The following is a 16,349-nucleotide window of genomic DNA, read 5'->3' on the forward strand; positions in this document are numbered from 1 at the left end:
CCTTAGTGACACGCTATCTCATGATGAGTATCATGTTACAAATGATTAAACGATCAACTAGAAGTTCTCTCTGTTTGACAGATGTGACGTGTAGCTTTTGCTGTAACAACTCAAATTGTTTTTGATCAATCATGCACGTCTGTGTGGTCTTTGTGAGCATGTTTCTACAGAGACATGCATTACTGTTTGCAGGACTGACAGGAATTACAGATGAAAAGGTGTGGTGTCTGAGTTCCTGTGCTCTTGTGGTGGAGAATTAATGATAAAAATCCCTCAGGATGAATTCTATAAATGGCTCACAATGAGGACACCAACAACCCCACACAATAGTCATGTAAAGTAAAACCACTACGGCTTGTACTCTTTGCTGCCTTGGTTGTGTTCGCATGACTTCACTGGATATTTCACAGGTAATGCTGGGTCAGCAAACACATGAGCTGATAATATGGACTTTATAGACCAACAGTAAACTAGATAATTACACAGAATTGACTTCATTAGCTTGATTTATAGCGCAAAGTGGTCAGAGGGGATTTTCCTGTTTACTACGAATCCCATATACATAATGTCACTGCTGTACGTTTTCCAAATCATGCTGCACTTTTTTGAGTCGTGTTTCTCCTGACTTCCAGGCAGCCCTTGTGGTATTTGAAACCCGTCGGCAGGATTGTTGAGTCTGTGTGACATGTGGCCTGTAAATGTGCATGAACAGTCTTATAATCTGTTTAATAGACAGAAATAGTATAGTGTTAAATAATCTAAGGCGTAAGACCTACGATGTATCTTCTTGTGAATCAAGGGTATGATTCATATCTTACCGAGCTCATGCGGTTTATGATGCAAATACAGTGAGCAGGTGTTGTCGTAAAATTGTAGATTCGCCCATTAAGTGTAATGATCTGAGGCAAAGAGGAGGCATGTTCTCATTTGGGAGAACAATTCGAAAGCTGTAAGCACTCCAGCTCTGTGCGAAAAAACTCCACCATTTAACAAGCTGTGCCTGTGAGCCCCTCACTGGGCGAGGTTTACTGTACCGGACAAGCTAAGTGTGTTTCCATCAACTATGAAAGAACAGATTGATGTCAAGGCTGGATTCCAACAAAGGGACCTTTAGCTCACTGCTCTGGGAACTTGTTGGCCAGGTCAGTGAATATTTGTGAAGGAGTTCTGTGTATAGTTTTTATAACTGCACAAGTCTGTAAGATGCACGCACAACGGCGGGACACACTACTGTTCCGCAATTTTACAGAAACACAAGGCCAAAAAATGTATTTTAACCAAATATTTCTGATTCAACCTGATAAATTTCTCATTTCATTTACAGCCTGGTGAGAGACAAAGCGCTGTACTCTGAAAAAGCACACCCACCGGATGAGAAAACACGCCACAATATGCAACCAAGGGCTGAAACGCTAACAAAATGCCTCCAGCTAGCTAAAAACGTTACATACCAGCACGTCAAAGAACTTTTTTTGTGGTGGACACACAAATGAAATGCATCAGCGGGACTGTAGATGCAACAGTCAGAGCTAATGACGTAGTATAAACAGCGAGAAAGACCACTAACTGCGGGCGATAGGGGAGTTGGAAAGGTCAAAAAACACAGGACTTTCAACAATGGGAACGAACACACTGTTCGAGACCGTTGTTGGTGTCCCAAATTGTTGTTGAGTCATTGTGAAGTTACGTTTGGATGATTTTCTCAGATAACTAAGTGGTTTTGTTGCCTAATTCTATGTTTACGTAATTATTTGAAGCCCAACCATGATGTTTTTCCTAAATCTAACTATGTGGTTTAGTTGCCGAAATGTTAAATTGTTTACGTAGTGCCAACATTACATTTTACGTGTCACCTATTGCACTGAGGTTGCGGTCCTTTCCTTTCTGTGAGATAACATTGTTTATTTTTGCATTGGATAAAACAAATAAAAAATGGGTAATACATGTGTTAATATAGGTTGTTTTCTGACAACTAACTGACTAATAAATTGTGATTCACAAGTTCAAGTTTGGGCCAATGCAAAAATAAATTGTATTATGACAATGATGTCATTGTAAAGGCAATGAATGGCCACAACTGTATGCTGATTTCATATTCATAGATGATCTCTACACATGTATAGGTCCCACAGAAGAGGATTATGTCTTACATAATGTAACACCTGGTCCAAAAAGACATGATTACTAAATGTTCCCTCTGCGTGTCCACAGCAGCTCTCAGCAGTCTTTGTTTTGCCATTATGTTTGACTCGTGTTGACAAGCTTTGGGGCTCTGCACACCATGAGTCCAGCAGGTGACTCGACTCCTCTGTGGAAAAACTGAGAGCAGAGAGTAAAAAAAACAAATTAATTAAAAAAGTAATTCCACAGGACAGACAATTTGGACTTCACACTTGAGTGAAAGTCTTTCCTTGATTTCCTAAAGGTCCCTTTTCAGCTGTGATGGTAAGTCTGATGAGAAATGCCAGCATAATCATCGGATCTATACTTTATATTAGCTGTTGTTTTGTACGTAGCATGACACTTTTTAGTAGTGGTGGGCCATCAGGGCCAGCAAGGCCTTCTGTGCTGGCCTAAACAGAATCACAAAGTTATAGCTATTTTATGATTTAATCATTTTTCTTAAATACACTACATGTATTCTAATTTATAAAAATATTTTTCCCATTATCTTATTTTCTCATTGCACAGCTACTGTCTTCCTCAGTTGCTCTGCTTCCAGTGCAGCTTGTTTTAAGTAGAGCTTTTATCCAATCAGATTTCACCTCTGTGTCTCTAGGTAAGAAGAGAGCCGCCCCAAAGCACTCACAGGCGGGTACTCTCACAGAAGCCTCGCGCAGCAGTCCCAGCTGCAGTCAGAGCAGAGAGGAGACACACTCTCGGCGTATTATCTGCAGTTAGTGTATTTACAGGTGTTGGCTTCAATTTTACACGAAACAAATAATAACCGTAGCTGTGTTTCAGCTGCAGGACAGCAGTGAAGGCCCAGGTATAAAATGCACGGCCCGCCACTCACCGGAGTCTCCCACTAGGCAGACAAAACTTCCAAATAATAATATGCTAGCTTGACAGTTGTACGTAGCCTACAAACAATAGCTAGCCATGTTCGCTGTTTATTAATTACGATTATGTCAGGTGTTTTCTTAAATGTGAATGTCAGCTTGTTGTGTTGCCTCCAACTGGCCCACAAAAAATAATCAATCAATGCAGCTTTAATGAATTTTTTAGGATTCATTTTGATTCACTGTATCTCTTCGAGCCAGCTACATTATTGAGATGAAATAAAAAGCAAAAAACATATTAAATATGCGTGTCATCGTATCACAAGTAATTAAACAACCAAATCATGACGACTTTAAGAGCTCTTGCTTTTCTGCTGCAATCAACCTCCATTTCTACCACTGAGACACTGAGCTAAGTGACACACCGGCAGTTAAGGGCAAGGACAAGTTGGAACAAGATTAATGTAACTACCTGGAGCGGAGACCAGCAGTGAAGGTTAAAGTAGCTCAGACTCACCACATGTCAGTGTGTTTAAGAATAGGAAAAACTAGCTGTGAGAAAACCCAGTGTTTCCCTAAGGAACAAGGGTCTGTTAAAGGGTGAAAATACTGATGAATAAGGACTCCCTTACCACCAGCGAGCTTGCATTTTAAAACTTTGTAATAGCATGTAATAATAATAACAACCACTTAGATAAAAATAATCCACTTAATTAAGGAAATATTTCCTACTGGTTCTCAATAAAGTTGAACTTTGTGTGTCAGAGCAGGACATTCATTCCCTTGATGATGCACATATCGTACAGGCTAACCATTACGTAATCACCAGCCTCCCAAAAGCGAGCTTGTCTCTCAGCGTCATGACTGCAGAAGGCCCAGGCTGAAATCACACATGCATTAAATGGAGTCCTGCATCTGCAATGGTGACTTTCCTCTCTCAGAGCGATGCAGTCTCGCTCACACACTGGATAGAGCCTTTGTCCACATTCATATTCAGTAATGGAGTTTTCATTTGATTTATGCAGTAACTGAATGATAAGCGGCCTCTGCTCTTGTGCTGCGGGCTATTTCACACTTCGTGAGTCAAGGAAGCGGCCGTTATCATCACATTCATTCAAGCAGTGGAGATTACATTGGCATAGTGCTTCATACATGAAGGACAGGAAGCAAAACAGATGTCGTATGAGTGTGTTTGACATGCTTGAATGTGTACAATGTGTTGACAGCAAATCAAATATGCCAATATGTACATAGCAGGTGCGTCACCACGGAATGAATAATGGAGGAGGTTCAGTTCTGCAATGACTAGGACAATGATGATGTGTGTCGCCCTGAGGAGAGGTCAGCTGAGGCCCTTTGCATCTTCCGGTCAGATTAGAAACTATTAAAACAAATCTATAATCTATAATAATGGCACGGTTTTGGACCAATCAATGATTGAACAGAAATGAATTGGATCCAAAAATTGGATAACGATGATGCACATTTGCTTCAAAGAAAAAAAACAGTGGAATACCATTTTTTTTGGCCACTTGGTGGGAGCGGGACAAGCTGTAGACGCAACATTACGATTACGTTTTTGACCCGTCACTAAGCTCCGCCCTTGGCCAATCTTAGCGTAGCATCGGCCAGCTCCGACCAGGGTCCAACAGCTGTTTCAGATTGACTTCATTTCTGGCTGGTTTTGTGGATTTGGATCTAGTCCTGGTTAAATGTTGTGTAATAGTGAAACTCGTTACCCGGAGAGGCTGGAAGGATATTTATGTTTCCAAAAAACTGTAGAGCTACATTAGGATAGTACGTTAACATATCATTAACTAGCATTAGCAAATCTATGCTACGCTAGCTACTGATGGTATACTGAATGTACACACATGCTAATTTTGCTTTCTAATGATCGTAACAGTGAAGGAAGACCGACCCGGCTTTACAGGAACAGTGTTGTTCCTACATTTCATTGTCTTCTGACTCGATCACCAGGTGATGTGGTGGCTCACTTTTACACTATGATCTGTAGCTTTAGCTTCTATCTTTATCTTTTTAACCTGTTTTCACTTCTGTTCGCTTTCGTTTTTCCAAAAATTAGATAACATTAATGCAAGGAGTGCAGTTAGTGACAGTGTGGGCTCAATGGTAGCTCTGACAGCTTGACAGAGGGGGCGGGGCTTTGCCAAGGGTCAATTACACGTCCAGCAGAGACAGAGCAACTTTAGCATTCATTGGGAGTCGGGTCTCTGTTCACCTGATGAATATAAGTCAAATTTTACTCTTTCTTCAACTCTGTTTTTGATCTCCACCAGCTACTGATAAAAAAATCTGTTTCTGTAGCTGCTAAAAGCTGCGCTAGCTGCACCAGCTAAGTCACTAACTATCCGTTTACTGGTTGGTGCTGGGCAGGTAGTGTACAGTGGGATTTTAGTGCAATTTTGCTGAAAACAAGTGCCTGTTGCTGGATACCGGCTAATGATAGCAATGGGAATTAACTAAAACAGTAAAGTTACAGGCCGCAAAAAACGAAACAAGCTAAAAAACACTAAATAGCTACGTGGAGCTGACGGAGCTGCTGAGACTGGTGATAATTCTCTGCAGGTTCATTCCTACAAGCGACCTTGTATATAACACAAGTCATTGGCTCCACTGTCGATAAAAAAAACATTATAATGCAGCTTTAAGGTTGAATAGTCATCTTCACACAACTATTTCACACTGACAAGGTTCAATCCACCACCAGCTGCTGACCGTGCATGTGTGTGTGTGTGTGTGTGTGTGTATATATACTTGAACATATGTGCAGGGTATGTGTGTAAGTTCCCATGCTCCTGGAACAAACAGCAGCAAGGAAGCTGCGGTTTACTGGTCAGTTGTTGAGGGTGTCAAGAATACCCCATGTGTTTAAATTAACTCCCCAGATGCCTGAGCAAGACATCTCTTGAGCCTGCAGCCGCCTGGACGAACTACTTTTGATGCTGTTTTTATTTCTTTGTGTATGTAGTTTTTTTACGTGCAGGAATACGTTGCAATGGAATCAACAGGAATCAAGATGTCTTGGAGGAATAAAAAAGAATAGATCGAAGCAATACATTATAGTTTGACTTTTGAGGGAGAACATGAGGTCTTGGTTACATTTTTTTTACCTTTAATTTCTATTTTATTTTAGCCACTCTTTGATGTTGGTATTAGTTACATAAATCCAGCTATATTAAGGTTAACTAAGGTATTGTGTTGGGTGTATGATGGACAGTCACCTTTTACATAACGTCATTGATTCGTATTAAAAAATGGATAAAATGAGCTGGAATATTCAAATTTTCTTATGTTTGTATTAATCTGGTAATTTCCCATTTCCAACATGTGCATTGGTGGCTATTATGATTATTGTTCCAAAGATATTTGGTTTAACTTGAGGTACACTGTTACAGCCTTTCTTTAGTTTAGTTTAGTTTCATTGTGATGTATTTGAGAGTTGTACATTGAGTGTGACACACTAAACTTTTTACAATTTCAACAATACCGATACTGATAATTTATTAAATGGAGATGGGATTTTTCAAAATAACGGTCCTTTTCAGAAGAAAAAGAAAGATAATAACACTCACAATTACATCTAAATGTTTGTGCCACTAAGTGTAAAAAAAATATGCATCAATATTTTAGTAGTATTTTTCATTAGTAGCTTGTTAGTATCGAAGTATCGATCCGCTCATTCCTAAAACCGACCGACATACACAAGAGAGAACTCTCATCAGTAACGGGGTGGTGCGGGTTACGGTCCACTGCTCATGGATGTTTAGTGAATGTAGTGGAGACCTGGCATTGTACTGTAAAGTAAAGTAACTTGGAAATGTGTCATCCAGTGTTGACTCTCTGAGCTAACCGGCTAACCTGGAGCTCTTGCTAGCTAGCCCCATGTTGCTATCTCTCACCACAAACCACACTGCAACACAAATAATTAAACAAGTTGTACGAATTTGTATGTACAGTCCCTCATTCATCAAGATCTTTTGTTAATGTTTTTGTTTTAGTGCCCTTAAAGCAGATTTATTAGATAATTTGACCCAAAAAACAACCAAACAAATAGGCTACTAGCCGCAAAACTATTAAGTCAAGCAGAGGCATGTATGTTTATTTTAGTTATCTACCAATGAATGATAGGCCCATACACTGTTGGTATACCAAAAAAGGGCAAAATACAAGATAGGGGATTTCTTTGAAAACCCCCCGGCCACACACAGTGGTTCTACAGACTTTTATCTGCTTAGAAATGTTCCTCGGAAACACAGTACTCCTTCTCTCCTCTCCCCAAGACCGCACAACCACACTGCCAGGAAGGACGGACAGACATGCTTTCACTGCATGTGGTCAGTCGAGAAGGGAGTATTATTATTTAAATACAATACTTTATGTGTCAATCCCCGCTTTATATATAGTATCCACATCCAAATCTGAGTCCAAGATTTTTTACGGAGTCTTGAAAACGTCATCCACCTATAAAGATAGATAAATGAAGACGAAAATGCCAGAGACCTTGCGACAAGGTGTAATCTCACCTCATTATCAAGCATGCATAATTATACAAAAATGTCTGGACTAAAAGCCTGGTAATTATGAGGTTTTCAACAAATAAATCCTGGAATTTGTTTTCGTGGCTGTGTTGTACAACAATGTGGAGAATGGTGTGACAAACTGCTTCTGCTACTGTGGATTATTTGAGGCTGAATGCAGAGGAAGGTGTCACAAAAAGAGTCTTGTAATCGGTACGGCGCGGTTGAAAGTGAAAATTTAGCAAAATTCTCAGGAAAAAGAGAAGTTTTCCTGGCCATTGTTCCTGTGTCTCCGAAGCCTCTCAGGCAGGTCGGTGGGTGTTTGTCAGAAAAGTTCGAGTCACTATTGAGCTGATGCACGTCGTGGTCCGGTGCAGTGTACAACGCGAAACCCCTCGTAAAGACATATTTACAGCTGCTTTCTGCCATGTGGTTTTCCAGTTTTATGGCAGGTCCCTTTGGTGCAAATAAAAACGTGCAATTAACATGGCTGCACAAGCAAATAGCATCCATGTGGAGTTGAGATACAGCAGCAAAGACTGAACATCTCAAAAGGACACTTCTTCCTCTGCCACGCTGTGATCGTCTTTACGCAATTGTGTCTGAATGGCACACAATGTAAAGAAAGGTTCATTAATTGAAGTGACACGTTGTAAGACTCTTTACTAACAACCTTTTTCTTTGATTTAAAAAGGTTTGTCGCATTTTTTTGACACTGCCTAAAATGTTGTAATGTTTTTACATCTAACCTGAAGTCACCTCCTTTGCTAGTAGATTTTTATTTTTTTGCTGTTAATCCGGTGAGTTAAGAGGGAAAAAATGTAAACATGAGCACATCTGTTGTTGCAAACAAAGAAAGAACACTTCTGCTCTTGCTGTGGTTAATAATAAATGACCCCCTCTATTGTTTTGCTCTTTTTCGAAGGCAGACTTGCTTCCTGCCTCCTAATCCCAATGGGCCCATCCTCTCAGCAGATCTCTCTCCGGTGCCTACTCCTCAAGCATTCATGGTGAGTCCTTCCATTTAACCATCTCAGGTGTTAATCCCAGCCAGGTTTCATAGCACAGCAGACGGACACGGTAGACACACCTGTCTCTAATGGCATGCCGTCTGACCTTATTCAAACCTGCATGCACCCTTCAAACATGTACAGGCAGACATTCCAGACTCAGGTATGTGCTTTTGAAACACATTATTAAAACAGCCCTCTATTGGAATGCACCGGCGTATGTCGTTAATACATGCACACATGTTCAGGTCCTTTGCCCCGGTGCAAAGAGGACATTTTTTCCAAAACGCAGAGTGTGTTGTGTACATTAGCGCGTTAGCTGTTTTGACATACTATTGTGGCGGTGAAGCAGGAAGACCTCTCGCTGGAGGAGGAATTTCAGATGAGTGCAAAGATACGCCCGCCTGGTAATGACGGGAACCGGAGAAGCTCCAGATTCTTTTCATGATTTGACACAGCAGCCTTTTGTGGTCTGTATATCTGTTCTGCGTGCTCATCACAAAACGACACTGGGATTTTTGCTCACATTAAAGGGACGGTTCACCCCCAAAATCAAATATACACATTTGGCCTCTTACCTGTAGTGCTATTTATTGACCTAGATTGTTTTGGTGTGAGTTGCCTAGTTGTGGAGATATCGTCCATAGAGGTGTGTACCCTCTCTCCAATATAATGGAACTTGATGGCTCTTGGTTTTTGGTGCTCAAAGCGCCAAAACAATACATTTGCAAAACTCAGCAGCAATGTCTCTTTACAGAAATCATGACCCTGTCACTCAAGATAATCCACAGACCTTGTCGTGAACAGTTTCGAGTAGGAGATATTTTCTTACCACCAAACTACACCCGCCAACCTGTTCACCGCACTGAAGGAAGCCTGAATCTATACTCGATACGGTTAGCACACCTAGCACCACTGAGCTACTTAACGTTCCCGCACAGCCGAGGAGGACGCCATTAGTGTTTACACCTTGCACTGTAAACGTCCGTGACTAGACGCTTGCTTCTTCCTGCGCGGTGACATGGTCGGCGGGTGTACTTCGGTAGAAAGAAAATAGTCCCAACCTGAAACTGATCTCAACGAGGCCTGTGGGTTATCTTAAGTAACCAGGGCAGGATTTCTGGAATCAGAAACTTTGCTTTTGAGATTTTACAACTGTCTTTATTACATTTATTTGGGCGGTTTGAGCATCACAAGCCGAGTGCCATATAGTCCCACAAGGCGGAAATCTCTACGGCCAATATCTCTAAAACTAGGCAACTCACACCAAAACAACCCAGAGTGATGAATAGTACTGTAGGTAAGAGGCAAAATATGATTTTTTTGACATTGGGGTGAACCGTCCCTTTAAACCCTCACGTCCCCCACAGCAGCCAGGGTCCTCTGGAGGACTGGGAAACCACTGGCAGTCACAGCTACAGCTTACAGACTGCATGTGACAGCGGTGTTTGTAGGGGCGGGAGGGCAGCTGGTTTGCATTGATGAAAGCCGACCACAAGGATGTTGAGGTGGTTCAAATGAGGCTCCGTAGAGAGCAGGGGAGTGTTGTTGTATCTACAAATAACAAACAAGGGGGTAACTATCTCGAGCAGTAACAGCATAATGCATGCACGTTCAACTCCTCAATGCATCCAGGCTTTTACTTTGAAGAGTCTAATCTGGCTTTAATAAGAATGTTACTCATTTTGGTTTTGTGAAATGAAGTCATGCTTATTTCAGTGAAAAACTACATCACTGCTTATAAAAGTGATACTTGAAAGGAGTTTTATTCGCCCAGCCTCAGGCAGGTTTCAATTCTTCAGGTTGTTGTAGTTACAGTTGTAGTTACAGTTAAGCCCTACATTCATGATTGTGAGGTGGAGTTATGGGTGAGTCAGCTGGGGTTGTAGATATTCCACATATAGCAGAGCATCACTTGTGTCTGCTCCAGGGAGTCTCATGCCGGGAGGACGGAACAGGGTTTCGACCCACTGAGACACCCAGGGGCCACGTGAGCGCGGTGCAGCTCCTCAGTATAAAAGCAGTCAGCCGCAGCTCGAGTGACAGAGGACGAGCTTGTGCAATGCAACGGGGAGGCTGCCTGTTCCGAGAGGAGAGTTTCTACATAGTCTGCGAATGGGGAAACAGTTTAGGTGAAGAAGAAGAAGTCGTCTTACTTTGGAGCAACACGAGAGCACAACCTGGATTCAGCTGCAGTTATGAGTAACAGTCCAGATCAGAGTGATCCTGTTCACCCCCATGGATTTATTATTTCAAAGGTAGGTTGAATATATTTCACGTACAGGACAGACGGGATGCCCCGAGGCTATTGGTCCAAGTTAAATGTGTTTTATTGTTTCAAAAGATCTGGATTTATTGAGACTATTTGAAGAAACTTCAAATATGAAAACCTTTAACAGAAAAAGAAGTGAAACACCCTCATATTAATGACAAAAACGGGTTTTGTTGGAAGGGAAATGCTCTTTGGAGCTACAGAGGTATATGTTTGGCATTGTGTGTGTATCATTATGTAATATCATCATTATATTTTGTAAATTATGACGTTTTCATCATATTTATAACAATATATTAGTAGCTTTTATAGTCGGTATGCACAGATAATAACATTTAAGCATAAAAATACATCTTCCAAAAAAGAAACAATCAATACAAAGAAAAGGGAAAAATTATGAACATAGAGATTCCAACTAAAGAATATGGAAAAGGTGCAATTAAAATCATATTTAGGTAAATAAAAAATATAGTAAATCAATACACAAAAAAGAAAGGGACAAAATTAAACACAGAACCATATATAGAATCACTTTGAAGGCTACATTTTTAATATATACTGAGCAATACATCTGTGTGTAAATAAATGTTCAATCCTTCCCAGCAGCTCGCACGTATGTTAGCTGCTGCTGCTGCTGCTGCTGCTGCTGCTGCTGCTGCTGCTGCACGGTAACGGCAGTTTAGGAATGTGTGCAGGAGCTTTCAGTGTCAACAACATCTGTCAGAACTTGCTCAGACGTTTGGAGCGATGCCTCGAACAAAGAGGAAATTCAGACTCTTTGCACCCAGACCTCAAGAGTGGTATGAGAAGTCATTTGTAGGGATTTGAAGTTGAGCCACTTTGCCTTGAGGAGCTTTGTTTGCCCGTAGAGACGGGTTACCTGTGAGGGACCGTATGAACATTATTTGAGTGGAAAAGGAGGACATGGAAGGGAGAGGGTGTGACGAGTTTAAGTGCGCTGACCCGCCCGTGTTTTTTCTTTTCCAGTGTTATCTCAACCAGAAGAACCACACCAGGCCCGGAGCCCGACGGTGATGCTGGCCATGCAGCACAACAACTCCTCCGTTACCACCCCCCTTCCCTTCTTCAACGACACCCATGCGGTGAAGAAGGTGGAGGCCATGGCATATAACACCACCCGCTCACAGAATCCCACAATCCCACATCCCACATCCGCCGTACTCACCATGACTCTGGGCATCCTGTTCAACGTGGTGGCCCTCATCATTCTCGCCAAGGCTTACAACCGCTTCCGGCGGCGCTCGAAGGCCACGTTCCTGCTCTTCGCCAGCTCCCTGGTGGCAACGGACCTGGCCGGACACGTCATCCTCGGAGCCCTCGTGCTGAGGAGATATTCGGCGGGCACCGGGTCGGCGGCGAACCCCGTCTCCAGCTTTCAGAACGCCTCCGCCAATCCGGATTGGTCTTGTCTGTTGCTGGGAAGTTGCATGGTGTTCTTCGGCCTGTGCCCGCTCTTCCTGGGCTGCGCCATGGCTGCTGAGCGCTGCCTGGGGGTCACCAGGCCTTTGCTGCACGCCCGTCTGGTGACCATGGTGCGGACAAAGGTGGCGCTGGCCCTGATCTGGCTGCTGGCTTTGTGCGTGGCCCTCCTGCCCTTCTTCAGCCTGGGCGCCTACACTAACCAGCACCCGGGGACGTGGTGCTTCATCAGGGTGATGGAGAGCACCGGAGCGAAGGACCTGGCCTTTGTGACGCTCTTCTCTGGACTGGCTTTGAGCTCCCTGGCCTCGGCCTTCGTGTGCAACACCGTCAGTGGGATCACGCTGGTGAGAGCCCGGCTAAAGAAAAGGTTGTGTTCACGACGGGGCTCAGGTGGCTCCCAGGACACTGAGATGGTGGTCCAGCTGGTTGGCATCATGGTCACCTCCTGCATCTGCTGGAGCCCTCTACTGGTGAGCATCGGGGAAAACATTTACCAGGCTTTATCAGCATAAAATATAGCAAAAATATAGCAACTAAGTTGTTGTGTTTTTACAAATTTTTAAATGTAGATAAACATGTCATCATAAACATCATATTACATATTAAGAATCTATTCTAAAATCATCTGCATGCCCCCTAAAATGCAATACAGTGAACATTTAATTCCTGTTCCTTTTTGCGTGAGATTTCCTACTCTCTCTTTAATACTCTACAATACATTAATTCTCTGCCACTGATTGATTTTTAATAACAGTACTTTGGTCGATTTTTACACATTTCATACCAAAGGACAAAGTGATTAGCAGACCCTTTAAACGTTGCAACTGTTTAGGAGGATTCAAATAATCCGGTTGTGCCATGCCTATTATCGCACCCGGACGCAATGTACGGCTCACCGCTTTGCATCACCACAGCCAAGCGGTTCAGAACAGCAGGAAACAGGAAGTTTTGAATTCCACAATAAGTTCAAGAGAGTATAGCACCACTGTTTGTTTGCTTTCTGTGTTTTTGTAAATGCAGTCCCTCCAGTCCATCTGGAAGTTACGTTTAAATTCACAATAATGAGCACTGACAGATTTCTGTCCATGACACCTTTAACACTGAGAAGAGTTTGTTTAGTGGCCGTTCTAGACCATTCAAAAGGGAGGGGGGGTGGGGGGCATTGGATAATGGCTGCCTCAGGAGAAAGAGCGGTTGTCCACTAAGCAGAAGGTCGGTGGTTCAATCCTTGGCCCCTGCAGTAAACATTTGAAAGTGTCCTTTGGCAACATACTGAACCCCAAATTGCTGTGAGTGTCTGTGGCTCCTGAGGGACAGATGGCCCCTTGTGTATGAATGGGAGTGTGAATGGATGAATGCTTACTTGTGTTGTAAAGTGCTCCGAGTGCTTTAAGCGCTAAATAAATATAGTTCATTTAACCCATAGGTTGTTTTTTTTCAAAAGGCTAACGATGCACATAAAAATAAACACAACCATACTCATTCAGTTCTAACGACCAATTTATCACTGTTATGAATAATTACAATTTCACCTCTCTGGGGATAAATGTGGGGTGAAAAATGTAAGAAAATAATTGCCACAGTCAGCGAGAGCGGGGGCCAGGCTTACTCTTTCAGGGGCACCGGCCCCCTCTGGACTACCCTAGAACCGCCCTTGAGCAAAAAAAACTACCTATGAAATGTATTTTTCTTAAATTCTGCCAAACTTTTTTAATCCCCTGAACACGAACCGATCGATTCCCCCATTGTATCTTTAAGGTCCGAGAAATCGTTCCTACCATCTATTTGTTCCTACTCTTTTATTGGAGCTAAATGACGTTTACAAATTAATATTTTATGGCTGCTCCGTTCCATCAAATGTATATATTCTACATATCTTTTGTTTCATTTTATACACATTTCCCGAAGTTTCAGACTGATATATTTGGCATTTTTGGAAACTTTCGGATCTCCACCAAATTTGAGTTAATTAATGTTCTGTGGGTTTGAACAATGTGAGGCTGCATTGTATGATATTGTAATGAATGAGTGAGTTTAAGGGGTTAAACAATAGCTATTGTTGAGTTTGTTAGTATGAATTTAATAGATGAGGCTAAACTTGTTTCAATTTTTCTTTCTTTTCAGGTCTTTGGACTGATCTCAGCCACAAAGTCCTACAGTGGCTTCCCTGCCGGTGACAGAGACACTTACAGTAGTCTGATGGTGATAGGTGTCAGGATGGCGACCTGCAACCAGATCCTGGACCCGTGGGTCTACATCTTGCTGCGGCGCGCCGTCCTCAGGAAGATCTACCGCATCACCAAGAGAAAGGCCAGTTTCAAGGGGAGCACGTTCCGCTCCATTCGCTGGGACTTCGGCTCCTTTCAGAGCTCAGAGAAAAAAAACAGTGTTAGTAAGATTTAAATGGACCTATATGGAGGAAAGAGAGGAGACGGGTCTTCTCTCGTCCAGCAGTCCATCATCTGGATCCAAATTCAGTGTTGAAAGGTTCCTACGAAAAGGGTTGTCTGGTGGGAATGACAGCCACTCTGGTTTAGGTGAAGTAAATGTGTTGGGAACAAAAACAAATGGAACAACGTGTTCCAGATTTGAAATATCACCGACCAGCTCTTGTGTTGTTGTATGTACAGTGTGAGCCAGTGTTATGCTACAAATGAATAAAGAAAAACAGCTCATTATGAACTGCTAATGGTGTTTATCAGATTGCAACATGGCCCATACACATGCTTGCACGGCAGCCTGTCCTCGACGAGAGCGGACGTAAATGAAAAAGATTCCGTCGGTTGAAGTGTGTTAACGTTTTTTTGTTGACGTGGAGACTGTATCTATCGTCTTAAAGCAAACATCTCAACTCAAAAGGTTTCGTTCGCTTTGTTCTCTGACAACAGTGTAAAAGTCAATGACTTGTATAAATGCTCACATAAGAGAGCCCAAAAAAAAAAGAAGAATCTGTGCTGTTACCTCAGCTTAAAGATGTGAAAAACACAATGTTGTGCTGTGACATGAACGTGAACGTGCGTCTGTTATTGATTGATTATTTGTAAAGTAGTATTTTTCCCCGAGTCAGTCGGGACTGAAGTGAAACTGCAAAAGCTAATTGAATGTGATATTGTTAACAAAAGGGAATGTACGATTGGATAATAAATGTTTATCTGTTAATGTTTCGTCTCATTCTGGTTTATGATTGATGCCATAGTTTTAAAGCTTTTGTCGAGATCAGGTTCTTTTTCCAGTAATCCACTTATTCTGACTGAGTAATAAGGCAAGGCACTCTCATGTCTCGTCTTGTTGGCAGCCTCTTAGCTTAGCACAAAGACTGGAAACGAGGAAACAGCTTGGTGGCTCCGTCTTAAGGTAACAGCAACACCTTTAAAGCTCACTAATCTAATGTAGAGCTATTTGCACAATGTCTAAGATCATCTGTCAATTATTTATGTCTTTCAGATTTTACTTAGCAAGAGGTAATTCTCGCACATTCTGTCATCAATCTGCTCAAATAGCATTGACAATGAGCATCAATGGGACCATATATTTGGTGAAAGAGAAAAAAGGCTTAAGTGTCATCTGCATAAACATGGTAATTAAGTTTGACGTTTTGACTAAATCTGGCTTAATAGAAACATATATAGACTGATTACAAGGGGACCAAGTATGGGTATTTGTGGAACTCCACAGGTGAACTCCTAACCTGCTCGGAAACGAGATTGCCAACACAGAAATGATGACGCTGACTTGCAAGTAAGACCTGAACCAGTGGATGGGAATGGTTGGCGGGATTCACATGTTACATAATATGAAAACAGACAATGCATTTTGCTAACCCCTAAAGAACTTGCCCCAGCAAGTGTGAGCTGCACGTTTTTGTTCCAGCACCTGCAGTTGGTTGCACTTAATTTTTAGTCAGCATACAAGAATCACTGATATCTTTCACTAGATAATCTATTCTTCTTTATTTCATGTGTAATTTAGTAGTGACAGATTTGTGTTTGTTCTTTGCTGGTCCTTCAAAACAAAACAAAGGATGTGAGCTGACATGCTGTCATGTGATGCCTTTATGTTCTGAATCAGGGTACGAATGTGA

At 42.1% G+C, this 16,349-nt stretch overlaps 1 protein-coding gene and 1 long non-coding RNA gene across 2 annotated transcripts; one reads left to right on the forward strand and one right to left on the reverse strand.

The window, feature by feature from the left end:
• Nucleotides 1-10,865: 10,865 nt before the first annotated feature.
• LOC142941069 (uncharacterized) lies at nucleotides 10,866-16,247 on the reverse strand. Its single transcript, XR_012951099.1, has 3 exons — nucleotides 14,459-16,247; nucleotides 12,012-12,735; nucleotides 10,866-11,705 (listed from the first exon to the last, which is right to left on the reverse strand). It is a non-coding gene; the product is annotated as an uncharacterized LOC142941069 (long non-coding RNA).
• LOC142941059 (prostaglandin E2 receptor EP1 subtype-like) lies at nucleotides 11,860-14,734 on the forward strand. The gene is made up of 2 exons (XM_076083318.1): nucleotides 11,860-12,738; nucleotides 14,393-14,734. The coding sequence occupies exons 1-2, from the start codon at nucleotides 11,860-11,862 to the stop codon at nucleotides 14,669-14,671; spliced, it is 1,158 nt and encodes a 385-aa protein (XP_075939433.1). The 3' UTR covers nucleotides 14,672-14,734.
• Nucleotides 16,248-16,349: the final 102 nt, after the last annotated feature.

The sequence above is a fragment of the Anarhichas minor genome, unplaced genomic scaffold (genome assembly GCF_050575085.1).
Source record: "Anarhichas minor isolate MPS153535 unplaced genomic scaffold, ASM5057508v1 ptg000007l, whole genome shotgun sequence".
NCBI classification, from domain to species: domain Eukaryota; kingdom Metazoa; phylum Chordata; class Actinopteri; order Perciformes; family Anarhichadidae; genus Anarhichas; species Anarhichas minor.